This window comes from Aspergillus brasiliensis, assembly GCF_001889945.1.
Source record: "Aspergillus brasiliensis CBS 101740 unplaced genomic scaffold ASPBRscaffold_3, whole genome shotgun sequence".
Taxonomy (NCBI): Eukaryota; Fungi; Ascomycota; class Eurotiomycetes; order Eurotiales; family Aspergillaceae; genus Aspergillus; species Aspergillus brasiliensis.
The window spans coordinates 364,605-388,537 of record NW_027137444.1 but is presented as its reverse complement, the minus strand read 5'-3'; the positions used below and the strand labels follow the sequence as shown (position 1 = coordinate 388,537).

Here is a 23,933-nt window from a genome sequence, read left to right as displayed (position 1 = left end):
GTAGGGAGCGGTATTATTGTCACCTTTTCACAGCCCTTGCCCGTCCTAGTACTCTTTTGTACTGGAATAAGCGCGTTATGTTAGTGCCATTCCTATCCAGGCAATGTGAGACTAGTAGGCACCGGTACCGTCGCGATTGAAGTGACATCCAGCAGCTAGTACATGGGCCGGGCTGCGGATCCAGGGCGGAGACGGACCTGCGCATGGTCTGAGTTTCTCATCCACATAGAGTTCACTCCCTGATGGATCCTCATCCCCGCGTTTCCCACTAAGACCCAGTGGAGCTCGATTGAACTGAATGCTGAGAATTCAGTTGGATCATGTGGATGCTGTCAGGTTCCTTTTCTTTTTTCGGGGCGGCGAATTGCGGCTTTTGCGGGGAAAGACAGAACGTATCAGAATCCAACCCAGCTCCTTGAATCCGGAATGTAGTAGTCCCATTGTAGCTAAATCGTCTGACCCTAAGGATGATCTTTGAGACTATGGCTTACTCTCCTGATTATAATTGGAGCCATTGTCCTCGCCGGGAGCAGAGAGTTTCGCCATGTTCAATTCTCCCATTGCCTCTTTCAATCAAGCTTGCGACGTGGAGACTTGAATGCGTGAATAATAAGAAGCTTCATCGAAGATCCTCTTCTTTTCTTTTTTTCCCTTTTCTTTCATTCCGTTCTTCTGTCGTGGACTTTCTACTCAAAGACAATGAATACCCTGTCATGTCTTGCGTTGTCTGTTTTTCTTCTTTCCATTATCCTCACCAGATATCGAAAGAATCTGTCATCTTTATGGCGCACAAAACATACTCACGAACCGGGTTGCAATGACCTCAAGAAAATGGCTCCTTACCCGGCTCAGCCCATCAAGGGCAGGGAGAGATACCGAGTCATGATGGACGTCCGGAAATTGGACGTGGAGAACTGGCTCACTTTTGACAAGAATTATATGGACGAGCACGAGATTAGGAGCCAATTGCTAGAGAAAGAGAAGAGCAAGGTTCTCCAATGCCTCCCTGAGTCATATGATGCATGTTTGGAGGCACTCGAAGAGGTTGTTGAATTCCTTTGCCAGCGGTTCTCCAATGTATTCGAGCAGAAAAAGTGCGGTGACGAGACGACTGTGCACAACAAGATGACGGGAGAGACGTTTTCTTTTGGAGGAAAGAACAAAGATGTCGATCCACTTGAAATAGCCGTCAGACTGACAATGGAGGACCTGAGTATTCTGATGAAAAATGAGGACGATGAATACTATCTGTTAGTCTTATCATTCTACTCCAAATCCCAAATAGACCGACTGACCGTTATCAATAGTGCTGCCAGCGCAAGCCTTTTCCCCGTTGGTTGGACAGTTCAAGACCGCATTGGGTGGACCATCTCTAAGCTTCACAACCCGGTACCACTGTGGCACCAGCAGGTAGCTAATTCAGTGAGCAAGTGAGTGCTCCAACTGCTTTGACTGGCATTGGTAGTGAAGGTGAAAAGCAGAAGCAAGGAGAGAAGCTAACTTTCTTTCTCCAGATTCTTGGCTCGGCTTACGCCGGCATCACCCATGGAGAGATCCAACTACTTTGTCGAAGTGAAGCGGCCTGATGAAGACCTATTTGAGATTCTCTATCGTCCGACTTCGTTATCTGAAGAAAACCCGGATCCAACACCGCAGGATATCGTCATTCGTCGCGAGCGACAAACCTTTCGTCGACTCCCTCGGACCGGAGCACTCGTCTTTGGTGTCAAGACCACTCTAACAACTCTGGACGAGCTGCCGATGCAAGAATTGCAGAATCTTGCCAAGGAGATCAAGAGCTGGCCAGAGTATGTGGGTGAATACAAGGGAAGAGAGGTCTGGGGCCCCAAGGCTCTGGAGTACTGTGAGAAGAAAAGCCGAATGTATCAACAAGACCCTGAAAAGATGATGGTGTAATAGTTGAAGACTAACGAGGCTGGGAAGGAGGGAAGAAGGGGAAAGGCGGCGAAAGGACGTCATTGCATGGGAGGCTTTCTGTTGCATTTTTTGCGTTCTGCATCGCTTCTTGCATTGGGTCATCAAAAAGATGGGCGGCTGTCTGTTTGAAAAGTCTCCGGTCAAAGCACTGTTTTATTTTATTGTCTGTATTATTTTGAACTTTTCTGATGCCGTTGACGATTTTGCATGATTTGAGCAATCTTGTTGGTATATTATAACTCGTTCACCTGGGAGACTTCAGACCAGCCCAGAATGCACTCTTCTAATTTGCTTGTGAAAAGCAGCATATTTGCCCTCAATGCGAGAATCCAAGATTTTAGTCATAGTTCTAATGCTTACAATAGGACTATAGAAAGTTCAATCTGAGGCCAGTAATGACTCGAATATGTCAAATCCCACGGAAGTGCTCCAAGAAACGAAAGAAGCAATTCGTCTACCAATTATTTCAGAGCAAAGACGATAAATCATGACCAGTGCGTTGCCAAAATATGCTATGTACAATTATCAAAATCTATACTATCTAAGATGATATGTTCGGAAAGTTACAAATACGGGTATATCTACTACGATCAGACGTCAACAGCATGTGCCCTCGTCGTTAGAGCTTAGATCGAGGTGGCTCGTCTTGTTTGAGACGCACAACTCCCTGCGAAGTACCCCATTAGACATGTCCTTTGAGTGAGAATGATCAGCACACATACCTCTTGAGTGCATGTAGCAATCAAAGTTCCATCCTTTGACCAGATCTTCTGTAACACCAAGCCTCGTCCCTCGCCGGCCCAAGGGCTCTCCATTTCAGTAAGCATCCATTCATCTGCCCGGAACGCCCAAGGGTTGTGGAAGTGGATTGAGTGATCAAGACTGACCATCATGCCAACTTCCTTATGTTCCTGAGGTGGCTGGTTAGTTACTCGATGCAAAGCGCCCTCCAAGCGACGGCGTAGATCTGCTGTTTCCTCTTCCTTTAGCTCCTTAAGAGCACGCGCGATATCCTCGTCATCCAGATCAGATGGGTTCTTCAGCGCATTCAGTGCCTTCTTAAGTTCCTCTGGCGAAGAGAACCGAGGAATGTTGTGGACCCTGGACACGGTGCCAATGAAATAACTGTCGGTCATGTATGCAAGGGCGGAAAGATGAGCCTGATGGCCACCCGCATCGGAAATCCTGCCCCGTGACCGCATGAACCGTCTCGTTTTTCTCTCCTGAGGAGGGCGGTTTCCTACATTTGTCAGCATGGATCCCCGGTCAATACCGACACATCATAGATACTGACGATCTATAACCCCCGCTTTCTGTGATTCGAATGGCCCACCACCCGACTCCTCAAACCTTCTCTTGGAACCTGGTCCAGGCTCTTCTGGTAGAGTGACAGCTGGCATCGAGGATGCATGCTCGAGCTTCTTCTTGCCGCCACTGTTGGCCTTGTTGAAACTCAAGGTCGTGGTGAAGATGGGGCGACCGCGCTGCTTGGCTTGTACTGTTCGCGTAATATAGCTCCTTCCATCACGGACTCGTTCCACGTGGTATAGTATAGGGATCTCGGAGTCACCGGCGAGGAGGAAGTAACAGTGCATGCTATGGACGGCGAAATCGGCGGGAACGGTTCGTAGTGCAGCGGCAAGAGACTGGGCGATGGCAGCACCGCCATAGATGCCTCGCGCTCCAGGCGGATGCCAAAGGGGTCGCGTATTGGTGAACACATCCTTTTGAGAGAAAAGACCGTTAGACTCGCGAAAACTAAGGAAGTAGGAAGAAAAGACGACATACTTTCCCCACGTCAATCACCGGTGTCAGCTCCAGCACGTTCTCGACGGGCGCCTTGGTGGCATCCAACGGCGGGGGTTTGAAAAGAGTCGCAGATTCCGCCATATCTAGTATTTCTTTGACTCCGGGGTAAGTAAGAAGTCAAAAACACAGGAGTATGCACAGAGTAAGTAGAATAGAAAGTCTTGGGAATCGGTGGGGGTTAAGGAGGCCGCCTCACACGCCGGTCCGGTGGAGCACGGGCCTTCCGATTCAGGAAATAACCGAGGCATCTCGATTCTTCATAATTTCATCGGCATCTCCGGACTTGTCCATAGTTCAACCTAAACTGGGCACAAATATGCCGCCATATGACAGGGCAAGAGCATGTGCAGAGGCACCCTATATACTATTAGGCTTTCTATTGGGAGGATATAGGTCATAGGCCTCAGTTTGGCCGCACAACCGAGGTTTCATACTCATACCGAATAAGGCGACAAGGCGAGCGAAGATGACTGCATGACTTAAATGGCTTCTGTGATAGCAAGCTCCGAGATCATTTACGTCTGAATCTCAGTTTGTCTTCCACAATCTCGTTAACAACAAAGGTATAATACAAAAAGCCGATCTTACATCCAGGGGAAGAAGGCTAGCTCATGCGACTGGACGGCCGCCATTTCGATATAACCACAGTCTGCTCAATTGATGCATCTTCAACTTCATATTGAGCCCAACTTTCATGTTTTGCGCGCTACCAGAGAGCACCGAGGTCGGACTAGTGCCATCTAGTTCCCCAGTGCCTGCGTCTAGCAATCCCGCTGCATCGAGAATAGTGACAGGCCTATCCTCTTCAGGCCTATCATGCCGACTTACTGTAACATCCGTGTCCATGAAGTCGCCTTCTCGGGGCTCCCGCGTAAACCGATTGGTCGGATCAAGTGGAAACATCGTGTCCAAGTAATGCTGATTGAGCTGGTGGCCTGAAGCCGGACTTACGAGCACCTTACCCATGAATCTGTTTTCGCGACGGTCCTGGGGCTTACTGTGGTCGAAATTCAGCACCCCGAACCGACATGCAAAATCACGTTTGTTGGCATAGTGTTCGATATGTAAGATGCTGCGGTTATGGATGTTACCAGTGATCTCTCCCGTGCGCACATAGCGCATCGCTGCCTTACACGAGGCTGTGTCGCGATACGGGTTGTTGAAGTGATTTGCAAGACAACCGAAGGTGTAAATTTCCAGCTGGCGGATGAGATCTTGCGGTACCTCATCGAGAAGCCAGTCCAGGATCATTCCACCCTCGATGCCCCCTTGAGAGTGCAGAATCAGGACAACCTTTTTGACCTCCGGCCGATACAGTGCTCTCCTAACCAACACGTAGCAGTCTCGGACGTCACTTGTCGCGTACAATAAGGAACGTTGAATGAGGCATTGGATTATGTCGAATATGACACCAGCCCTAACCACCATCAGTGACCCGTAGTACGATCGGGCTTATTAAAAGCTAACAGAGAACGGTGAAACCTACGTTTTATTGTGGACACCAACAACTGGACGGTGAAATGTCCGCGATATGCGATCGATATTACTCTGTAGCCAGTTCCTCCTGGTTTGGTCAGACTAGTACTCGTGAGATAAGAGTAAACAGCGACTCACCCAACACAAATTCCATTGAGGAATATCCAGTACTCATCCTCATGGCGATTCCACCGCCTTGAAAAGTCATCCTCCGTTGACCTGAGACCGTCGGCTGGTATTCCCCGGTTCAAAGTGTAGCAAATGAGAGTATTCAAGGCAAGAGCGATCGTAATATACAGAACATAGACGTTGAATGGTAACCAAATGAAGAGTGGGAGGGAGAGAAGAAAGACGAGTTGCAGGACAAACAGAACACAATGAAGACAGATGTCGAAAATATTGGCTAGAGAAGGGTACAACTCATCCAGACTCCCGGATGCCCACGGCGCGAGAGGCAAGAAAATGCATGGTAAGTAGAGGATATTACGGAAGAAGAGGCACAGGTCAGCGAGGAACAACAGCAAGGGCGAACCCGTATACTTTGGGTAACTGTTGACGTCCTCACCATACACTGAGCCATAGACTTGACAAGATCCAGCAGACATGGTGACAAGTTGACAACCAAGTGCTCATGTGTGAGTTCGCGGAGGTAATGGTTCATAGTCTCCTGAGTTCCTTTGTAAGGATAGTGTTGGCCGTAGATATAGTTTCTCAGACGTCAAATGATGTCTCTCGATATCCCTCATGTGGCAGCCTAGAACTTGAACTATTCGGCGGCATGACCGATCGGGAACCCCGTGGTTTGTCTGGTTTGACGAATGAAGTAATGACTGGGAGGCGCCACGAAATACCTCAAGATGACCAGCCAAGGACCCCGGATCGTCAAGTTTTGAGTCTAACTGACCTAGATTCTCTTCGGCCTGATGAACCGAGATTCTCAAGCCACAACATGCCAGATTGTCAGCGGACCGTTACTTTAGTTACATCCAGCCACAAAGTCAATTCAGCCTTTCCCAAGACAATTGAATTGGTGGTGTAGCTGCTTGCGGAAACTCTCTTCGGACGACGAGGGTTGGTTTCAGCCTTTATACGATGCGGGCGGGGTCGATTCACGGCCAGAAACTCTTTTTTCATATGAACATGACGAATGTTCTATCCCACGACATGTGATGGACTGAATGGCTGGTCGTATCGAAATGGGTGAGCAAAATATGTCATATTCGTGACTGACCCCATGCTATTCTGTTACAAATTTCTATGGGAAGCTAAGACCTGAAATAAATTTGACAAGGCGCCCTGCTCAATTTCAAAGTCATCGTATACCTGCCTCCGTAGATACTCGGTCTCGGCACAGACAACCCACGACAATGGACAGACCAACTGCAATGCAAGACGGAATCCAGAATGCGGAGCACACAGTGGATGGGATGAACGGAGTTCACAATGGTCCCAATGGGGGCGCATCTTACAATGACAACTCGTCCAAAAAGCCTCAAGCTCACTCTGCTAGTGGGGCTGATAGGGGACCCCAATCTCAAAGCCGTTTCCCCCGTATCTCGCTGCCAGTAGAGCTCATGCGAGACTCCTATGATGTGGTGGCCATTGGTTCAGGGTATGGAGGGGGTGTGGCCGCCAGTCGGATGGCCAGAGGGGGGCAGAGCGTCTGCGTCCTGGAGCGAGGGAGGGAGAGATGGCCTGGTGAGTTCCCTGAAAAGCTCGAGGATGCGGTGGAGGAGCTTCATGTCAGCGGCCAGTTCGCTCCCGGTGACAGAAGAAGTATCCCCGGAGCTATGGTTGACGCGGGAAACCCAAATGGCCTATATCACTTTGTGGTAGGTGAAGGCCAGAACGTGTACATGGGTAACGGCCTCGGTGGCACCAGTCTCCTGAACGCCAATGTGTTCCTTGAAGCCCATCGCAAAGTCCTGGAAATGGGAGTCTGGCCAGAAGAACTGAGAGGACATGAGGCATGGAAGAGGTGTAAGCATGCACTTTTTTTGAGCTTCATGTATCGTACAATTTCAGCTTTGCTGTACTTTGGACCCTGTCCTGATGATGTCCAGACTATGACCGCGCAAGGAGCGTCCTGGAGCCTGCTCAGTACCCCCAGACTTTCCCGAAGCTCCTTAAAGCGGACCTTCTCAAAAAGCAGTCGGAACTCATGAGCTGGGGCGATAATTTCTATCGTGTTCCGCAAACAACTCGGTTCGAGGACGGCCCCAACTCTACGGGAGTCTACATGCAGGCATCGCAGCTCACAGGCATGGATGCGACAGGTATCAACGATGGAAGCAAGTCAACAACACTTGTGAATTATCTCAGCGATGCCTGGAATTGGGGTGCCGAGATTTTCTGCAATTGCGAGGTCAGATATGTAGCCAAGGCTCCCGATCGCGAAGGATATATCGTTTATTTTGCGTGGCGCTCCTGTGGACGAGACCGTTTCAGCACCTTCTTTGACGATCTCATGTGGGTGCATGCAAAGAAATTCGTTTTCTTAGGAGCTGGAAGTATCGGAACCACAGAGATTTTGCTCCGCAGCAGACAGATGGGCCTGGAATTGAGCGATGACGTAGGAACTGAGATGAGCGGCAATGGGGATATGTTGGGCTTCGGGCAAGTTGCTCGCTGCACTCCTTAGACACTGGACTGATACCCTGTGACAGGTACAACACCGACTATGAAGCTAACTGTATAGCACGTCGTGAGCCTACGCCCGAGCGACCCGTAGGTCCATGTATAACCTCAGTTCTCGACCTGAGGGACCAGAGGAACCCCCTTGACGGGTTCGTAGTAGAAGACTGCGCGGTACCATACGCTCTTGCTCCTCTAATGTTCAGTATGCTGGAATACTTGCCAGAGATGAGTCGTCCCAAATACAACCCTGTCGAAAGTGTGGAAAAGTTTGTTGCACGACTGAAAGGCAAGCTTGGGCCATACGTACCCGAGGGCAGCGTGCAGAAGACTGCGGTGTATTTGATTATGTCGCATGACAGTGAGTACCATGTATGCTTGTCAGTTTATAAGAGTTGCATCTCACACCTTTGCAGGTAGCCAAGGCAGATTGACACTTCAGAAGGACAAGCCAGTGCTTACATACTCCGGCGTAGGCCGTTCTAAATCTGTATCTCGCATCCACGGCATTCTCGAGAGAATGACAGCTGCTGTCGGTGGAAACTTCATAGCCAACCCGGTCTGGAGTACTTTGGGTAGGCAGGAAATCACTGTGCATCCCATGTATGATTCTTAGTGGTAAACCCAGCAACAGCTCAAGTCTAACGTCGACCGCAGAGGTGGAGCACGTATCAGTAAAGACAACACTGGCAACAATGGGGTGGTCAACCACCTCGGGGAAATATTTGAGGGAAACGGCAGTGAGGTACATGAAGGACTGGTCGTGTGTGACAGCTCTGCGCTACCAGCAGCTGTTGGCGTTAATCCTTTTGCTACCATCACAGCCTTCGCTGAGAGATCAGTTGAGATGGTAGCGCGGAAGCGAAATATAGCAATCGACTATAACACGAAGAACGGTGGGTCCTAATCAGAGACAAAAACGCTCCTCCCTCGCTAACAACATCAGGCCAATTGGATATGTTCGGTACTCCAGCATATCATTCTCCTCAAGATACAGAAACCGCGCAACTTGCATACAGGCTTGCAAAAGCTACTGAAAATCAAAACACCGGTGTCGTGTTTTCGGAGATCATGACCGGCTTCATATACACTGGCCCCGACGTTAAAGACTTCGAGGTTGCAACAAAGCTTGCTCGGGGCCGCTGCGAAAATGCACGATTCTTCCTGAGCGTCAAAGCATGGAGTGCTGAGGAGCGTAAGTTTATACTAGGCGGCAGCCTCAAATCAGCCTTTGACTGACCCTTTCCAGTCGTAAAAGGCAGCCAGCATTTGGCCAACTTGACGGGAACATTTACCTGTAACACGCTTGGGGGCGTCTTTTTGGTCCACCGAGGCAACTTCCAGTTGTTCAATTACGATTCCCGGCAGCCAGACACAGCAAATCTGACCTACAACTTCGACATGGTTTCAACCAGTGGGAGGAAACTGCATTTCAACGGCTACAAAGTCGTGAACAGTGCATCCTTCCTCAACCCACTCGAGCTCTGGAGACAGACTAGCACGCTATATGTCACTGTTACAGATCCGAGTCATACAGTTGTAGGCCGCGGTATGCTGCGCATTGAGCCGAGCGACTTCGGTTACGAACTAAAGACCTTCGAAACCAGCGGGCCATCGCTGTGGACCCGAGCCAGATCAGCAGCGAGCTTTCTCGCCTACTTTGCGAGGCAGCTATCCGTGCCGTTTCTTTCGGCGCTTGGGCAACTTCAGTGGCCAGACACAACGCTGAACTATGCTTCTAAGGAAGTAACCCCATCCTCGACTATCCCACTGACAGCATCCGACGGTGTCACCACGAACATGGTGATGTGGAACCCTACCTTCCAAGGAAAGGATATCCTGGGCCCGGCCCCGACGTTACTCTTCATCCCAGGTGCAGCAGTTGACCACAAGATATTCGCTCTCCCTACTATAGAGCGAAATGCAGTTGAGTACTTCCGCGACTCTGGATACCGCATCTACTGCATCACTCATAGGGTTGGACGAGCCCCTATCGCTCGAGAAGGGTACACACCGTATGATGCACGGCGCGATATTCACGCTGCACTAGCCCATATCCGTAAGGTTGTCAGCACAATGAATCCGGCCGAGACCCCCAAAGTCTACGTGGTGGCCCACTGCGCAGGCTCCCTAGCACTCTCTTGCGGCCTGCTGGACGGCACGATCCCTAGTGACTGGGTTCAGGGAATCACCGCATCAATGGTTTTTATGAACCCTAAGTTTGGAAAGGTTGATAGTCTCCTGTCCAAATTTCCCACATCCCTCTATGCCCGACTGGTCAGTCCATACTGGGATTGTACTAGTAGCCGCAACGACACTTATATCCAGTCACTTCTAAACCAGGCGTTGCGCTTTTACCCTCAAGAGAAGGCTGGGGAGTCGTGCCGATCAGTCGTCTGCCATCGGAGCGAACTTGTATTTGGCCGGTAAGTGTCCCCAAAATTTGACATCAGCAACAATCACCTGACAAGGCCTCAGTCTTTGGACCCATAAAAACCTCAACGACGCCACTCACACCCAACTCGAACGCTTCCTCGGCGGCATCTCGATGCGTTCCCTTCAGTGGCTTCTGGAGAGCGGTCGAAAGGAGAACGTTCTAGCAAATGGACCAGCTTTCACCAATCTTGTCACACCGGAGAACCTCGAACGCTTGAAGGGTATACCCATTTTGTTCCTATCAGGAACTGAAAATATGGTTTTCACTGCCGAGAATACGGACATCTCGTACACGACACTTTGTAATGTGCACGGAAGGGATTGGTACGAGCGGGAAGTCTTCACTGGCAAAGGACATTTAGACGCCTGGATGGGCTCGACAGCCTATCAGGACGTTTATCCGAGGGTGAGACGCCATGTTGATCGGATTATGATGTGGGGACAGGGCGCGGCTGGCAAGATGAACAGGAAGGATGGAGTGTAGGGTTTGATGGATGGAACTAAAATGTCTCTCTATGCTCTCTTTGGTCTCTGCGTTGTATGTTACTTTGTAATGTCTATGTAGTCTCTAATAATATCTACTTTTGCTCCGAGTTTAAGGATGTAAACATCACAAACAGGCCAAACACCTCAAACGTTATAGATACGTCACTCGTGGAACTATACCAGAGGCGGTTAGTGCTCCTCTACCCGCATCTCCGCCTTTCTGCCTCAGGAACACCTCCGTCTCCCCGAATGCGGCTTGCTTGATTGATCATCATCATTGCAGGCGTTTGCGATGGTTTAACGTCCCATCACCGACCATGTCGACGCTCTACTCAGGATTCCTTCGAATCCTTCCCTTACTGCTACTACTATTCGCCGTCACAGCATCCTCTGAGCATACCTCCAACTGGGCTGTCCTCGTCTCAACCTCCCGATTCTGGTTCAACTACCGTCATCTCGCCAATGTCCTCTCCTTGTACCGCACCGTCAAGCGGTTGGGCATCCCCGACTCGCAGATCATCCTGATGCTCCCTGATGACATGGCCTGCAACCCTCGCAATGCCTTTCCCGGAACCGTTTACAGTAACGCGGATCGCGCCGTTGATCTCTACGGCGACAACATCGAGGTCGACTATCGGGGGTACGAGGTCACTGTGGAGAACTTCATCCGCCTTCTGACGGATCGCCTGGACGAAGATGTACCACGCAGCAAGCGACTAGGCTCCGACGCGGGCAGCAATGTTCTGGTCTACATGACTGGGCACGGCGGCGACCAATTTCTGAAATTCCAAGACTCCGAGGAAATCGGAGCCTGGGACTTGGCCGACGCCTTCGGTCAGATGTGGGAAAAGAAGCGTTACCATGAGCTTTTGTTCATGATTGATACCTGCCAGGCCAACACTATGTACACGCATTTCTACTCGCCGAACATTATCGCCACCGGATCTAGTGAGCTGGACCAGTCTTCCTACTCTCACCATGCGGACAACGATGTCGGGGTTGCGGTGATCGATCGATGGACATACTATGTGTTGGAGTTCTTGGAGACACAGGTGACGAGTGCCAACTCGAAGCTCACGCTGGGCGACTTGTTCGATTCGTACGACGAGACCAAGATCCATTCCCAGCCGGGCGTAAGGTGGGACCTGTTCCCCGGCGGCGAGCAGGAGGGACGGCTTCGCACCGTGGCAGATTTCTTTGGGAATGTGCAGAACGTCGAAGTTGAAAATGTCAATGCGACCGAGCCGGGCTCGTTGAAGGAGGATCTAATTGAGATTGCCCGGCTCGTGGAGAAATGGCGCGCCCGCGACCAGGACTATCTTGTCCAACAAAACGAGTCGTTGGTGTCACAGAACAGCAGGGCGCATGAGGAATCTTCCCCGCATTACATGGTCAAATCCAAGGTTGGACCGGCGAAGATGTCGGAGGAATCTACGTGGCAGAAGCGGTTGGTCGGGGTTTCTGTCCTGGGCGCGTGTGCTGCTGTCTGGCTTACGGGATCGATCTTGGGCGGGACCTCGGCTTGATCTTGAGGCAGAATATTGCATTTGTTGCGTGTTATAGACTACTTCTTCCCGGATTGCAGTTGGTCGCCTGCCTTGAAGATCTATTGACCTTGAGGCTAGGAGCACTTCTGCACCCGGGGTCTATGTTCAGCGGATAGCGCAGGGATGGCGTTTCAGGTGTCTGTCTTTCTTCTTTCCATACAACCCTCCCACCATTTTAAATCAGCATAGCATGTACCCATAGTGAATGCACTATTTCATGAACAGACCATCCGGCCTAGGGCGACATAATATGCTTTGGGACTAAAACCCAAGTTCAAGCCACGCTTTAAGGATAAAACCCAATAGTTTCGACAGCCAATTCAGGAAACCCATTCCCATCGCCCCTCGAAACAGCCCATCTGCAGTGCAACATTCTGAAGAACTGAAGAACGTGGAGACCTGCAACATGCCAACGAGCAGCGCCTTTTGAGTAAAATTGATTTTATTTGCGAAAGAGTAAAATCCGGGCTTGGCGGGCGGACCTCCGCACGTGCCGGACGCGTCTTGGGGCTGGCGATGCGCGCCGCTCGATTATTACATCGCCTGGTTTCCGCAGAAAACACCCACAAGCAACAACAACATCAGGAACAATGGCATGGACGACTCTCGTCTTCTACCTCTGAGTCGTCGCCAAGTATTACGACTTGTCTGTTATCCTGTTAAACGACTCAAACTCAAAAAAATCTAGGCATCTCTCAACTACTCTTCGATACGGCCCTACTCCTCCCTCTCGTCGCCCTCATACTTGCCCACCCGCGTGCTTCAGTCAATTCCTCCCTCGCTCACTAACTGAATAGAACCACACCACCTCCTACTGCGATTGTTTGCTTCCCTAACCGCCTGACGAGGGCTCAATGAAACCCCCCTTCGACCCTTTCACGCCCCGAATCTGATTCTAGCCGCCATGTATCTCCCCCGCCAACTCATTTCCCACCTCTACCAACAACTCCTCCGCTCACACCACCCGCTCTCCCCACCCGTTCTGATCCTCGTGGCCCTCGAACCCGATGCACTCTGTGCCTGTCGGATTCTCACTGCGCTCCTGAAACGCGACTACATCCCGCATAAGATCCAGCCGGTAGCCGGGTATGGCGATCTGGCGCGCGCAGGCGAGGAGTTGGTCAGGCCCATGCGAACGAATAATGGCGGGAGTGGTGGGGTTGTAGTGTGTCTGGGGGTGGGGGGCCTGGTGGATCTGAGCGAGATATTGTGCTTGAGCAGTGAAGAGGAAGGTGAGGAAGATGATATGGGTGGGGTTGAGGTGTGGGTGTTTGATGCTAGGCGGCCGTGGAATCTGGCTAATGTGTTTGGGGGTGAGGGGCGCCCGTCTGCGGCGGCTGATTCTATGAGGGCCATAAATCTGGGTGCGAGACGGGGGTCGCGAGGTGTTGAGAAGGGGTGTATTACGTCGGCGTATACGTCTGGCAATGGGGGCATTGTGGTCTATGATGATGGGGATATTGAGGAGGAGCTGGGGAAGGAACGGGAGGCGTATTGCGAGTTGGTGGCTATGCCCGAGGTGGGTGAGGAGGATGAGGATGAAGATGGTGACTCGGAAAGTGATCGCGATGAGGATCATCCTTCGAGTGCGGATTCCAAAAAACGCAAGTCGTGGTCGCGTGAGGATGAGGATGACGAGTCGGATGATGAAGATGGGCCTCCGCGTCAGCGGAGAAGGAGTGACTCGGTATGTCAAAACTCATTCCTGTTGTGCTGATGGTGGTGCTAATGTGTTCATTGTAGGGGTCCTATATAATTTCGTCGCCGTCACGTCCTCCGCGGAGAGCCATGCATGATTCGTCTAATTCATCTCGCTCCGTTACACCAACATCAGATTCACCATCGCCGGTGCAGCCCAAGCCGCCGTCGGCGCGCACGTTACGACGACGATTGTTGCGTATGAAGAGAAAGCACGAGAATGTGCTACAGAGTTACTACTCGTCCGGGACGTCATACTCGGAACCGATATCGTCCATTGTCTATTCCCTTGCGTCCGAGCTCGGTCGTGAAGACAACGACCTGCTGTGGCTGGCCATTGTGGGTGTCTCGAGCTTGGAACTGAGTGGCCGTACCATGTCTGGAGTGGGTGTGTCGAATGCGCTGGAGTACGGAGGCTCGGCTGGCTGGGGTGGAGAGAGAGGCGAACGAATACGGCAGATTCTACGTGACGAGGTTCTGCGATTAAACCCTCCCGATCCATATGAGCGAGATCGCGACATCAGAGGGGAAATCAACGGTGTCATTCCGACTACGGCACGATCGCCAACAGACAAGTCGATTCGGCTGTCGCCCGAACCGCGTTTCATCCTCGTACGGCATTGGTCGCTCTATGACAGCATGCTACACAGCCCTTACCTAGCGTCCCGGCTTCATGTGTGGACGGAGAACGGAAAGAAACGACTACACAAATTGCTGGCCAAGATGGGCATTAGTTTGAATCAGAGCCATCAAAACTATACCCATATGGACATGGAGCTAAAGCGAGTACTACGTCAACGCCTCTTGAAGTATGCGCCAATGTACGGCCTGGACGGACTTGTTCCGCCAGAGGCTTCTGGGCATGCCGTCTCTCGCGAGGGATGGGGGTTTGTGCGCTGTTGGGGCTGGAAAGCCTGCCTCTCTGCCACCGATGTGGGTGTTATCATCGGTGCAGTCCTGGAAGTCGGGCCTGAAGAAGCCCCCGGAGTGTGGGATGCCAAACGCGCGTCCAGGACGGCTACAACGTCCAATACCGATGGGTCTACCGAGTCAGATCTGGCCAGCCTGCTGCCCCGGTTTTGGAGCGCCTACGACGCTCTGTCATTGACTTCGGAGTCGCCGACGCTCCTGCTGTCATCGCTCCCTCTCGCCCAGCACCTGCACCGAGCTATCCTTCGTACTGGTACTTCTCTACTCGCGAAGCACCAGATCCGTCACCTGCGAGCGTTCCGCATCGCCGTTGTCAAAGATGGTCCGGACGTGAAGCTCTTCACCAACCCCGGGGCATTAACCAAGTTGGCCTTGTGGGTTGCTGAGGCGATCCGGGTTCAGGAGAGGGAACGAGGAGACACCGTCAAGGTAGGACGCAGGCGGGCCTTGGGCACACCGCTTGTTCTTGCCGGGCTCGATGAGGACCGAGGCTTGTATGTGGTCGTGGGTACTGGAGGAGGTGGCGGCGTGGTCGACTTTGCCGCCCTCGCCAAACGGCGAGAGGAACGAAGGAAAAAGAAAGAAGCCAAGGAGAAGAAGCGCAAGGAGCGGGAGGAGCGCCGGGCGAAGCGCGCTGCCGAGCGCGCTGCCAACGGTGAAGACGATGATGAAGAGGAGACGGAGGAATCGTCGTCGGAATCCGAGTCCGAGTCGGAAGACGAGCAAGACCTGCGCAGCAACAAGCACCTTCTGCGAAATAGGTTTGGAATTGCGTTCCAGGAAGTAGTGCAAGAGACCAGTGCTCGAGTACGCATCGATAGCTTTGAGCACTGCGTGGTGGAGGTGCAGAAGGAAGACTTGGGAGGCTTCCTGGAAGCACTGAGCTTCCGCAGTGTCGTCGGTTGAAGCAGTCCATCGTGACTGTCCCTCCTTTTTCCTTTGCGTCATGCTCTTCATTCTACGTTGATCACAACGTGTCTTGCTAATGCTCTTTCCTATGTGCTGTCTAGGGTGGTTATGGTTCTGCTTTTTTCACATCAATTCGCGAGGATTGAGGTTAATTGGGGAGGAGTGTCGGGATACAACCAGGGGTTTTTGTCTTCTTTCTCTTTGTCTTTTTCTCTTTGCTTCTCATGGAAAATACAAGGCAGGACATGTATAATGACGGATTGGAAGCCATCTGTGCGATCATTGAATTTCCTTTTGTTACTTGATTCCAGTTCACTCACGATGACCGGCTTGCATTGCTGCACATGTCATGGCGCTTTGGGGGGATTCTGCATGGGTTGCTTGTTTGTCACTGCCCTGATCTTTCCTGTGGATATAGCATGCGAGACAGGAGTTACCTTTTTGAATCAACCAACATTTTTTGGAACCATCTAGGAGATGTTCATGTTATGATGCTATTTGCCGAGAATCTCAACTGCGTCGGCTTTCTCTCCGATCCCCGCTTCCCCACCATTTCTCTGTTTCTTTTGCTCCACTTCAACTTATTAAAGCATCTCAATTGCTTCTTTTCGCAATCGACTTCCCCAGAAACCTCATTCCACACAATTGACTGACAATGGCCACTCCCCGCGAATACCCCGTTGTGCCCCGCGAGAGCACCCTATCCCAGCTTCCCCCAGAATCCTCCATCAACGCACAAGACCAAATCTCAGAGCTCCTCTCCACCGCATCACTTGGCCGTCTCGTCGTGCTCGACGACGACCCAACCGGCACCCAAACATGCCATGACATCGCTGTCCTCACCGTCTGGGACATCCCGACACTCCAGGCCGAACTGCAGCAACCTGCTCCGGGCTTCTTCATCCTCACCAATTCGCGCGCCCTGCCCCCCATCGACGCCGAGAAGCTAATCCGCACCATCTGCGAAAACGTCCAGCAGGCCGCCCATCTCGCTGGAACTACCGTGGACATTGTCCTACGCGGCGACAGCACTCTCCGCGGACACTTTCCCCTCGAAGCAGACGTCGCGCAGTCCGTCTTCGGTCCCGCCGACGCCATCATCCTCGCCCCATTCTTCTTCCAGGGCGGACGCCTCACCATCAACGATATCCACTACGTCGCCGAAGGAGATAATCTCGTGCCCGCCGGCGCGACCCAGTTCGCCCGCGATGCAACCTTCGGATTCAAGAGCTCAAATCTTCATGACTACGTGCTTGAGAAGGCGCCGGGACGGTTCACCCCAGAGCAAATCCACTCCATCACCATCGAGGACATCAGAATCAGTGGACCCAGCACTATCTGCGCCAAGCTCCTTGCCTTGCCCAAAGGGAGCGTAGTGATCGTCAACGCCGCAGCGGAATCAGACATGCACGTTTTCGTTGCCGGCTTACTCAAAGGTACCCTCCCTTATCCCTTCTTCTCTCCAAGTGTATCTATCACAAATCCCCCTCTAACCCAATAATGAAAACAAACAGCGAAATCACAATCCCAGAAACATTACCTCTACCGCACAGCCGCAGCCTTCGTCTCCACAACTCTCGGCATCCGTCCCCAACCCCCTCTAACAGCATCATCCTTCCCTGAACCTCAAACCCAGAGCCAAACAGGAACCCTAATAATCGCCGGCTCCTACGTCCCCAAAACCACCGCACAACTCAACTACCTCACAACCAAACACGGCCCCACAGGCACTAACACCCTCTCCATAATCGAGCTCAACGTCGAAGACATCATCACCGCCACCAACACTAATACAACTACAAACGAACCCTCCCTCGACCCCATAATCAACCAAACCGTCTCAACCGTCGAATCCTCCCTCCTTTCCGGAAAAGACGCCCTAGTCATGACAAGTCGCAAACTCATCACGGGACAAGACGAACTCTCCAGTCTAGCGATAGGTGGCCGCGTAGCGGAGGCATTAGTGGAAGTGCTGAAGCGGGTGCAGGTGCGTCCGAAGGTGGTGATTGCCAAGGGTGGGATCACTTCGTCTGATGCGGCGACGAAGGGGTTGGGGATTAAGCGGGCGATGATTTTGGGGCAGGCGGCGCCGGGAGTGCCGCTTTGGAGGTGTGATGAGGAGACGGCGAGGCATCGGGGGGTGCCGTTTGTGGTGTTTCCGGGCAATGTGGGCGGGGTGGAGACGTTGAGTGAGATTGTGGAGGGGTGGAGGTCTTAGTCTTCTTCTTCTCTTCTTCGGCGCTTGATGATGGTGTATGCTGGGGTGGGTTTGTATAGGTAGAGTAACTGGCTACTTACTATAATAGATGCTAGAGATTTTGCTCTACAAAGTGAATGTTGTGATTGAGGTTTAAAGTGACCCTTGGCCACAAATTGTACCTTCATTTGCAACTAGACCTAGTAACTGTAACTGTAACTCTGGCATACGAACCAGAACCTAAGGCAGACCAGGGGGGAATGAACGCTATGTACAGCTGCAGAACTATAGGCCGGGTCTGTCTCGCCTCACTCTTCCCTAGAAGGGGAAGTTCCGGCTCTTACAGCTGCTATCATATCATGGCTGGCCGTATTCTAGTATACCTGCATGAGAGAAGAAACAAGAATGAAGAAAAGGAATGCAATACGATGATGACAGATGTAGGGGGCGATTGGCAAATGATGGTGTTCGACGGCAAGAGAAGAAGAAGAAAAAAAAGGAAGAGTAAACCAACCTTGTACATCTGACCTCCCGGTTATCCGAGCTGGTGATCGCAAGAGACATTGCAATGCATACCAGATCAACTGCGGTGATGGTCAGAGTCAGTCAGCTGGGGGTTATTTGCTCAAATCATTAATGTATGCTCATCCAGATTGGTGGGATTTGGTTGGATTTCAAACCCGGATACCGTGGTGTTTTATATGGTTTGTGTCTCTCGGACTCTTTGTTTGTAATTGGGGGCCTGCCCCGGCGCGAGTGGAGCTTCTTCAGACTTCATGTAGCTTCAATTCAGGCGGGCATTGCTGTGTTGGCTATTCCGTTCGATGGGACCTGGCGTTTGGCAGCGGGGTGGGACGAGTCCTACGCAGACAGTCGATATCAGTCATACCCAACACATGGAGAACGATCGAGCACTAGGCGACTTGCGAAGAGTCGAACATCGTATGGTAGCCGGTTCGCTGCTCGTAAGCTACTTTGGCTTTCTTGCGTGCACTTACGTCCAAGGCTTCGATGTTGCGTTTCTGGCCGCTGAGCTCGGCTTTCTTGACGATCTTCTTCTTCGGGCGGGTTGGGCGAGTCTCTCCCGGTTGGAATACATCCTCGGGCAGATCGAAGCTGATGGGAGTTAATCGAAAACTTATGCCGCAGGGAACAGACCACTTACTTGCGGACATGGGTGATCGCCAGATCATTGATACCGGGTTGGTATCCTGTCCACGAGGTACATGTCGATTTGAAGATTTGGGCATCGGTCGAGATATCGAGCGACCGAGAGGCACCTACAAAGTCAGTGGGTTCACAAAGGTGGGTGATCCTACGTACCTGGCTCGAGTGGCTTGAGCTCCAACCCGATATAGTATGTCGTCGTGTACATGACGTGGGTGTCGTCAACGGGCTTGTTCTCGGCTGCTGCAACATCAGTGTTCTCCGCCCCGTTCTGGGCCGCAGCCTGGTGGGCCGCATCCTTCATCTCATCGGTGGTCTCAGTCTTGGTTCCCTTATCTTGGTACTTGGTGGATCCGGTCTTGACAGCCTCGATTTCCTCCTCCGAAGAGACACGGTGGACTCTCTCGAATCCCTTCGGGAAAGGGTGAGCAATTGCGATAGTTGCTTTTCTATCCAGGGCTCCAACAAGATGTCTGATCTTCGATTCAACCAGACCAGACCAGACCGACTCTGCCTCCTTGGTTCTGCTCGAGGCGGTGATGCTGAGGTAGTATTTGTAATCCTTTGTGAAAAATGTGTGTCGCGCGAACAGATCTTCCCAGCGCAGCTGTTTTAAGAAAATCTTGTCCACAATGTCTCCACCGCGCTGGAGTTCACGAAGAATAACTGCCTTGGTGGACATTGAGACGTTGTGAGTCGCACACATCGAGGGGTAGGCGGGAGTAATGATAGGCATCAGGTGGAAACGGTCGCCGTGGTAGATCTAGTCGCTCGTTAACGGCCATGCCAAAGATCCTGTACGCTGCTGTGCCTGGTCCTTACCTTCGGATTCCAGACCTTCATCTGAAGAGGCCCATCTTCAATCGGCTTCAGTAGAACCGGCTGAGGCCAAGCCCACTTGTTCATGATCCGAAAGAATTTGCCCACAATGACCGATCCAGTAGCCTGAGGGTACAACTGGCACACTCTCGCCACCAACATGGCCCAAGCAACACCACCAGGGAACCCGACAATGTTCGAATAGATCGCACGGCCTGTAAAGACTTAGTAAAGCCCATCCTAGACAGGGTGAAAGCGCTTACGCTGAGCCCAAAGCTTGATAGCGCGCAAAGCAAGCCGGAATGTCTTCTGCTGAGGCACAAGCTCCAAGATTTCGTCCGTCACACGAGTGCCGTTGAGTGATCGCACCTCCCTCTCATCCAGACCCCGCAAGTAATCATTGTTCTTAAGATCCAGGTTCATAGGAATGGAAGGAATAATCAAGCGAGCAAAGATCAGATCAATACTGATGCCGGACAACTCGAGTTTGATGATCGGAACGTAGGCGTCTGGGACCGGAGTCATCTTCTCAATAGCTCCCGGAGCGGCCATCTTCTCTAGAATTGGGGGGAAATCCGCAAAGAAATCGTCGATGATGACATGCTTTGGCCCAACAACCAAGGTATCAATATCCGAACCCGGTCCATAAACGCCCAGGCGATAACTTCCGTACGTGAAGATCTTCCCGCCAGCGGCCTCGACAGCTGCTTGAGAGAGGCCCTTCTTCCGACTGACTGTTTTGACGAATTCGACGGTAACACGCTGGATGAGCTGCAATACTTGTTTCCTAGAGCGCAATTGCACACTTTAGCGCACATGCCCGCCGACCTTCACGAAACCATCACGAATCGGGTATCTTACCTTCGCTCCGTCTCCGCAGGGCTCTCGAAATTATTCTGCACCTTCAACTCGGTAATAAGATCGTCGTTTGCTGCAAGCTCGTCGGGGGTCGGTAGAACGGTGGAGATGGGAGGGGTGACTCCCCATTGTCTGACTGGTGGTGCCGCCATACTGAATGTGTTCGAGTAAGTTGAAGTATTACAGAAGCATGCGCTTGCGCCGTCGACCAACAGAAAGCAAACTCAGCACAAGAATGGAGTGAGAAAGGAACGACTGGAGAAGAAAAATGAAGATGTATTGAGACAAAAGAGATATCTGACCGACGAACTAAAGACGAAAGAAACAGGCGAAAGAAAAAGGACGAAGGGAGCAGCGCAGAGGATCGGGGTTGGGAATGAGGAGGCGCTGCCTGGCCGAAAAGAGCAAAGGTTTATCGCCTGCTGACTCAGCCTATCAACGATCACGTGTGGCTACCACTGGGCATGTAACACCAGGGATGGAGGTGTCTAGACGCCACCAGCTATCTTGATACTCTGTATAATTCAGTCTGGGAATATCTACGTGTTGTGGCAGCGCGACAATACAGGAGATGCTGACTATGGGATAAAGTACGGAGTAACACCAGGAAACTTGCTACTAGTAAATCCTCATTGATGCCGACGATCAACAACCAATCACCTGGCGTGTGTCGATAACACTCTCGCCCGCTTATCGGGGGCAAGGAGAAAGAAAGACAAAGACATGAACAACATTCAATTCTTGTCAAAGAACTCAGCCAGTTGCTCATCCAGCCATTTGACATCATCTTTGCTTTGACCTGGACCGCCCGCCCAATCTACACCAGGCAGGGTTAGAGTACATTTCTTGTGGGTACGACATGGAACACACTTACGTCCCCAGATTGAAGGAAAGACCTTCAGCGTCCCGGTTTCCCGCTGCATGCAAGCAACCTCGTATTCCGAGTCTTCCGGTCTATCGACGAATGTCAGCGTAGGCCACATGTAAAAGAACGGCACTTACGGGAAGTAAAGGTCCGTCTTGCTGGGTAACACCAGGGTTTTCGCCTTGATGGCGCCCAACGCTTTCTCAAAGTCGCCATTGTACGGCTCCTGCTTGGACACATCACCATTCTGCCATGTTTGCAGCATCGTCAAGAGGTTCCCAGGATCTAGAGCCCATCAGTAACAAACATACATCAGTATACAACACAACACCTTGCTGCTGACCGACCTTTAGAAAGCGCCCAGCTCTCCCAGAAGTTCTGCATAAAGTCCTCTAGATCCTTGAATCCCAAGGCGGTTTCATACAGCTTTTCTCGGTAAAAGGCCTGTGAGAATCCCCTACACCAGTCATTGCATTAGCACACCAAGCAGCAGACAAACAAAGGTTGACCTAGCCCTTACCATCCCGCATACCCCCTGCCAAACGCTTTCAACCCAACCTCCTTCTCTGTGTCACTCCAGGTCCGCAAGGATTGCTCTGCCTGAAGGAGGCCGCCATTGCCAGACCCTGCTGATGGGATGTGCTTTGCGGCCAGCAGGGCACTTTTGACACCTTCTAGGAAGACCTTGTTGTGCAGGGAAGTTCTGGCAGAGCCACAGAAAGGGATCGCCAGGTCCATGAAGTCTGGGTACTGGGTTGCCCATTGGTAGGTCTGGGCTGCACCCATCGACCATCCGATGACTGCCCGCACATGAGTGATTTTCAAATGCTGTGTCACAAGCTGATGTTGGGCACGGACATTGTCATAGAAAGAACATCTAGGGAAGGGTCCGGGATTGGTGTAGTTTGATGGAGAGGTTGATTGACCGTTGCCGAACAGCGCAGGGACGATGATGAAGTATTTCTTGGGGTTAAGGGTCTTATCCTCCCCAATTAACCAGTAATTGTCAGAGAGCACTAGTATTGAACCATTGTTAAATCAAGAGCAAATCACCGATCAGTCGGATATTCTAGAGATAATGCGTACATCCAGAAAACCAAGAGGGATAGACAATTGCGGGGGAAGCGGGGTCTCCGAAGGTCTTGTATGCGAGGTGAGCATCAAGAAGCTTCTCTCCGCTCTGCAGCTCCCGGTCGCCCAGTTTGAAGGTCTCGTACACTTGCTCAGTCATTTTGTGGGATGCAAGATTACTGAAGGTGGGTGTAAGTTGATGCTGTGATGCGTGAGGGGAAGAATGGAGGGGATGGTGCTGATGGGCGTGATTAATGGCGGCTACAGTCGGGCTGGTAAGTTGCCGTTCCCTCCTCTCCTGTCTCTCTTTCTCTCTATCTGTCCTAAGCTGATCTGGGTATGTTTATTGCCAGCATATTCTGCTGTGTTTTGCCAGCTTATCACATGGTCTCTGGAAGTGGAGGTGCTTATCGGATGCTAGTTATCTATCCTGATAAGCCTTTTCTGTCTCGCTGTCTCTCTGGTCTTGGTACTACTCTACATGATGCTCACCAATTTGAGGTACGACCGGTATGTCTGAATAATTTGGCTCATAAGAGATCTCTTCTACATTTTGCTTCACTAACTAGAGTCATGAATTCATTGAAATGTCTGGATTCACGTCAAGTACCTAGACGCACCAGCATACATGAGATTCGCACGGTTAGTCGTCATCTATCAGTAGCCCCAAACATGAGAGCCAAGTCCCCGGGCGAGTACATTTTTACGGCTCATTAAAGATAAATATATCAGTGTCTGCCGCTGTAGATGTCTATTCCATTCCAACTAGACTAACTAAAATACTGTATCGCGGATGGGTATGTGCTTTTATAGGGCACCTAGGAGATCTGCTCATCAGGGTCCGAGATGGGATACCGAGTAAACAATGTCCATGGAGATTATACCTCATGGCTTGGTACTATATGCGCGATGAGAATACCTGGGGAAGAATTATGCGAGTCTGTCTGTCATAGTCTGCGAGGATATTAGCACGCCATAGAGCTAGTAAGCACTAGTCATGCCGGGCTGTCACTGGTTAGATAATCTCCTTGAAGTGAGTCATTCAAGCTGCACCATAATTAGTTAGTTGATGATACCACCTGTAGACATTTCT

General features: G+C 51.4%; 9 protein-coding genes across 9 annotated transcripts; 5 read left to right on the top strand and 4 right to left on the bottom strand.

The window, feature by feature from the left end:
• The first annotated feature begins 511 nt into the window (after positions 1 to 511).
• ASPBRDRAFT_39368 (heme-dependent oxidative N-demethylase family protein) lies at positions 512 to 2,332 on the top strand. The gene is made up of 3 exons (XM_067624129.1): positions 512 to 1,250; positions 1,308 to 1,430; positions 1,515 to 2,332. Exons 1-3 carry the CDS (start codon positions 832 to 834, stop codon positions 1,915 to 1,917), a joined length of 945 nt encoding a protein of 314 aa, XP_067481505.1. The 5' UTR covers positions 512 to 831; the 3' UTR covers positions 1,918 to 2,332.
• On the bottom strand, positions 2,327 to 4,104 carry ASPBRDRAFT_39367 (uncharacterized protein). Its single transcript, XM_067624127.1, has 4 exons — positions 3,727 to 4,104; positions 3,233 to 3,662; positions 2,661 to 3,178; positions 2,327 to 2,605 (listed from the first exon to the last, which is right to left on the bottom strand). Exons 1-4 carry the CDS (start codon positions 3,826 to 3,828, stop codon positions 2,558 to 2,560), a joined length of 1,098 nt encoding a protein of 365 aa, XP_067481504.1. The 5' UTR covers positions 3,829 to 4,104; the 3' UTR covers positions 2,327 to 2,557.
• Positions 4,105 to 4,202: 98 nt separating this feature from the next.
• On the bottom strand, positions 4,203 to 6,143 carry ASPBRDRAFT_171236 (uncharacterized protein). The gene is made up of 3 exons (XM_067619706.1): positions 5,362 to 6,143; positions 5,234 to 5,311; positions 4,203 to 5,164 (listed from the first exon to the last, which is right to left on the bottom strand). Exons 1-3 carry the CDS (start codon positions 5,826 to 5,828, stop codon positions 4,357 to 4,359), a joined length of 1,353 nt encoding a protein of 450 aa, XP_067481503.1. The 5' UTR covers positions 5,829 to 6,143; the 3' UTR covers positions 4,203 to 4,356.
• On the top strand, positions 6,132 to 10,777 carry ASPBRDRAFT_204420 (uncharacterized protein; the record flags this gene model as incomplete). The annotated part of the gene is made up of 9 exons (XM_067621710.1): positions 6,132 to 6,423; positions 6,515 to 7,203; positions 7,287 to 7,839; positions 7,890 to 8,218; positions 8,274 to 8,460; positions 8,515 to 8,753; positions 8,804 to 9,052; positions 9,107 to 10,283; positions 10,336 to 10,777. Exons 1-9 carry the CDS (start codon positions 6,371 to 6,373, stop codon positions 10,775 to 10,777), a joined length of 3,918 nt encoding a protein of 1,305 aa, XP_067481502.1. The 5' UTR covers positions 6,132 to 6,370.
• A 268-nt stretch (positions 10,778 to 11,045) lies between these two features.
• ASPBRDRAFT_39364 (GPI-anchor transamidase) lies at positions 11,046 to 12,651 on the top strand. Its single transcript, XM_067624125.1, has one exon. The coding sequence runs from the start codon at positions 11,097 to 11,099 to the stop codon at positions 12,303 to 12,305; it is 1,209 nt and encodes a 402-aa protein (XP_067481501.1). The 5' UTR covers positions 11,046 to 11,096; the 3' UTR covers positions 12,306 to 12,651.
• Positions 12,652 to 13,230: 579 nt separating this feature from the next.
• ASPBRDRAFT_119690 (cell division control 45 family protein) lies at positions 13,231 to 15,860 on the top strand (the record flags this gene model as incomplete). The annotated part of the gene is made up of 2 exons (XM_067617275.1): positions 13,231 to 14,013; positions 14,070 to 15,860. The coding sequence occupies 2 exons, from the start codon at positions 13,231 to 13,233 to the stop codon at positions 15,858 to 15,860; spliced, it is 2,574 nt and encodes an 857-aa protein (XP_067481500.1).
• A 658-nt stretch (positions 15,861 to 16,518) lies between these two features.
• ASPBRDRAFT_119119 (uncharacterized protein) lies at positions 16,519 to 18,081 on the top strand (the record flags this gene model as incomplete). Its single annotated transcript, XM_067617228.1, has 2 exons — positions 16,519 to 17,299; positions 17,378 to 18,081. 2 exons carry the CDS (start codon positions 16,519 to 16,521, stop codon positions 18,079 to 18,081), a joined length of 1,485 nt encoding a protein of 494 aa, XP_067481499.1.
• Positions 18,082 to 18,974: 893 nt separating this feature from the next.
• On the bottom strand, positions 18,975 to 21,056 carry ASPBRDRAFT_192984 (polynucleotide adenylyltransferase; the record flags this gene model as incomplete). The annotated part of the gene is made up of 6 exons (XM_067620549.1): positions 18,975 to 19,176; positions 19,226 to 19,340; positions 19,384 to 19,990; positions 20,050 to 20,261; positions 20,310 to 20,833; positions 20,908 to 21,056. 6 exons carry the CDS (start codon positions 21,054 to 21,056, stop codon positions 18,975 to 18,977), a joined length of 1,809 nt encoding a protein of 602 aa, XP_067481498.1.
• A 306-nt stretch (positions 21,057 to 21,362) lies between these two features.
• Positions 21,363 to 23,203, bottom strand: ASPBRDRAFT_39362 (homoserine acetyltransferase family protein). Its single transcript, XM_067624124.1, has 6 exons — positions 22,856 to 23,203; positions 22,290 to 22,785; positions 22,117 to 22,226; positions 21,907 to 22,054; positions 21,779 to 21,858; positions 21,363 to 21,721 (listed from the first exon to the last, which is right to left on the bottom strand). The coding sequence occupies exons 1-6, from the start codon at positions 22,998 to 23,000 to the stop codon at positions 21,639 to 21,641; spliced, it is 1,062 nt and encodes a 353-aa protein (XP_067481497.1). The 5' UTR covers positions 23,001 to 23,203; the 3' UTR covers positions 21,363 to 21,638.
• Positions 23,204 to 23,933: the final 730 nt, after the last annotated feature.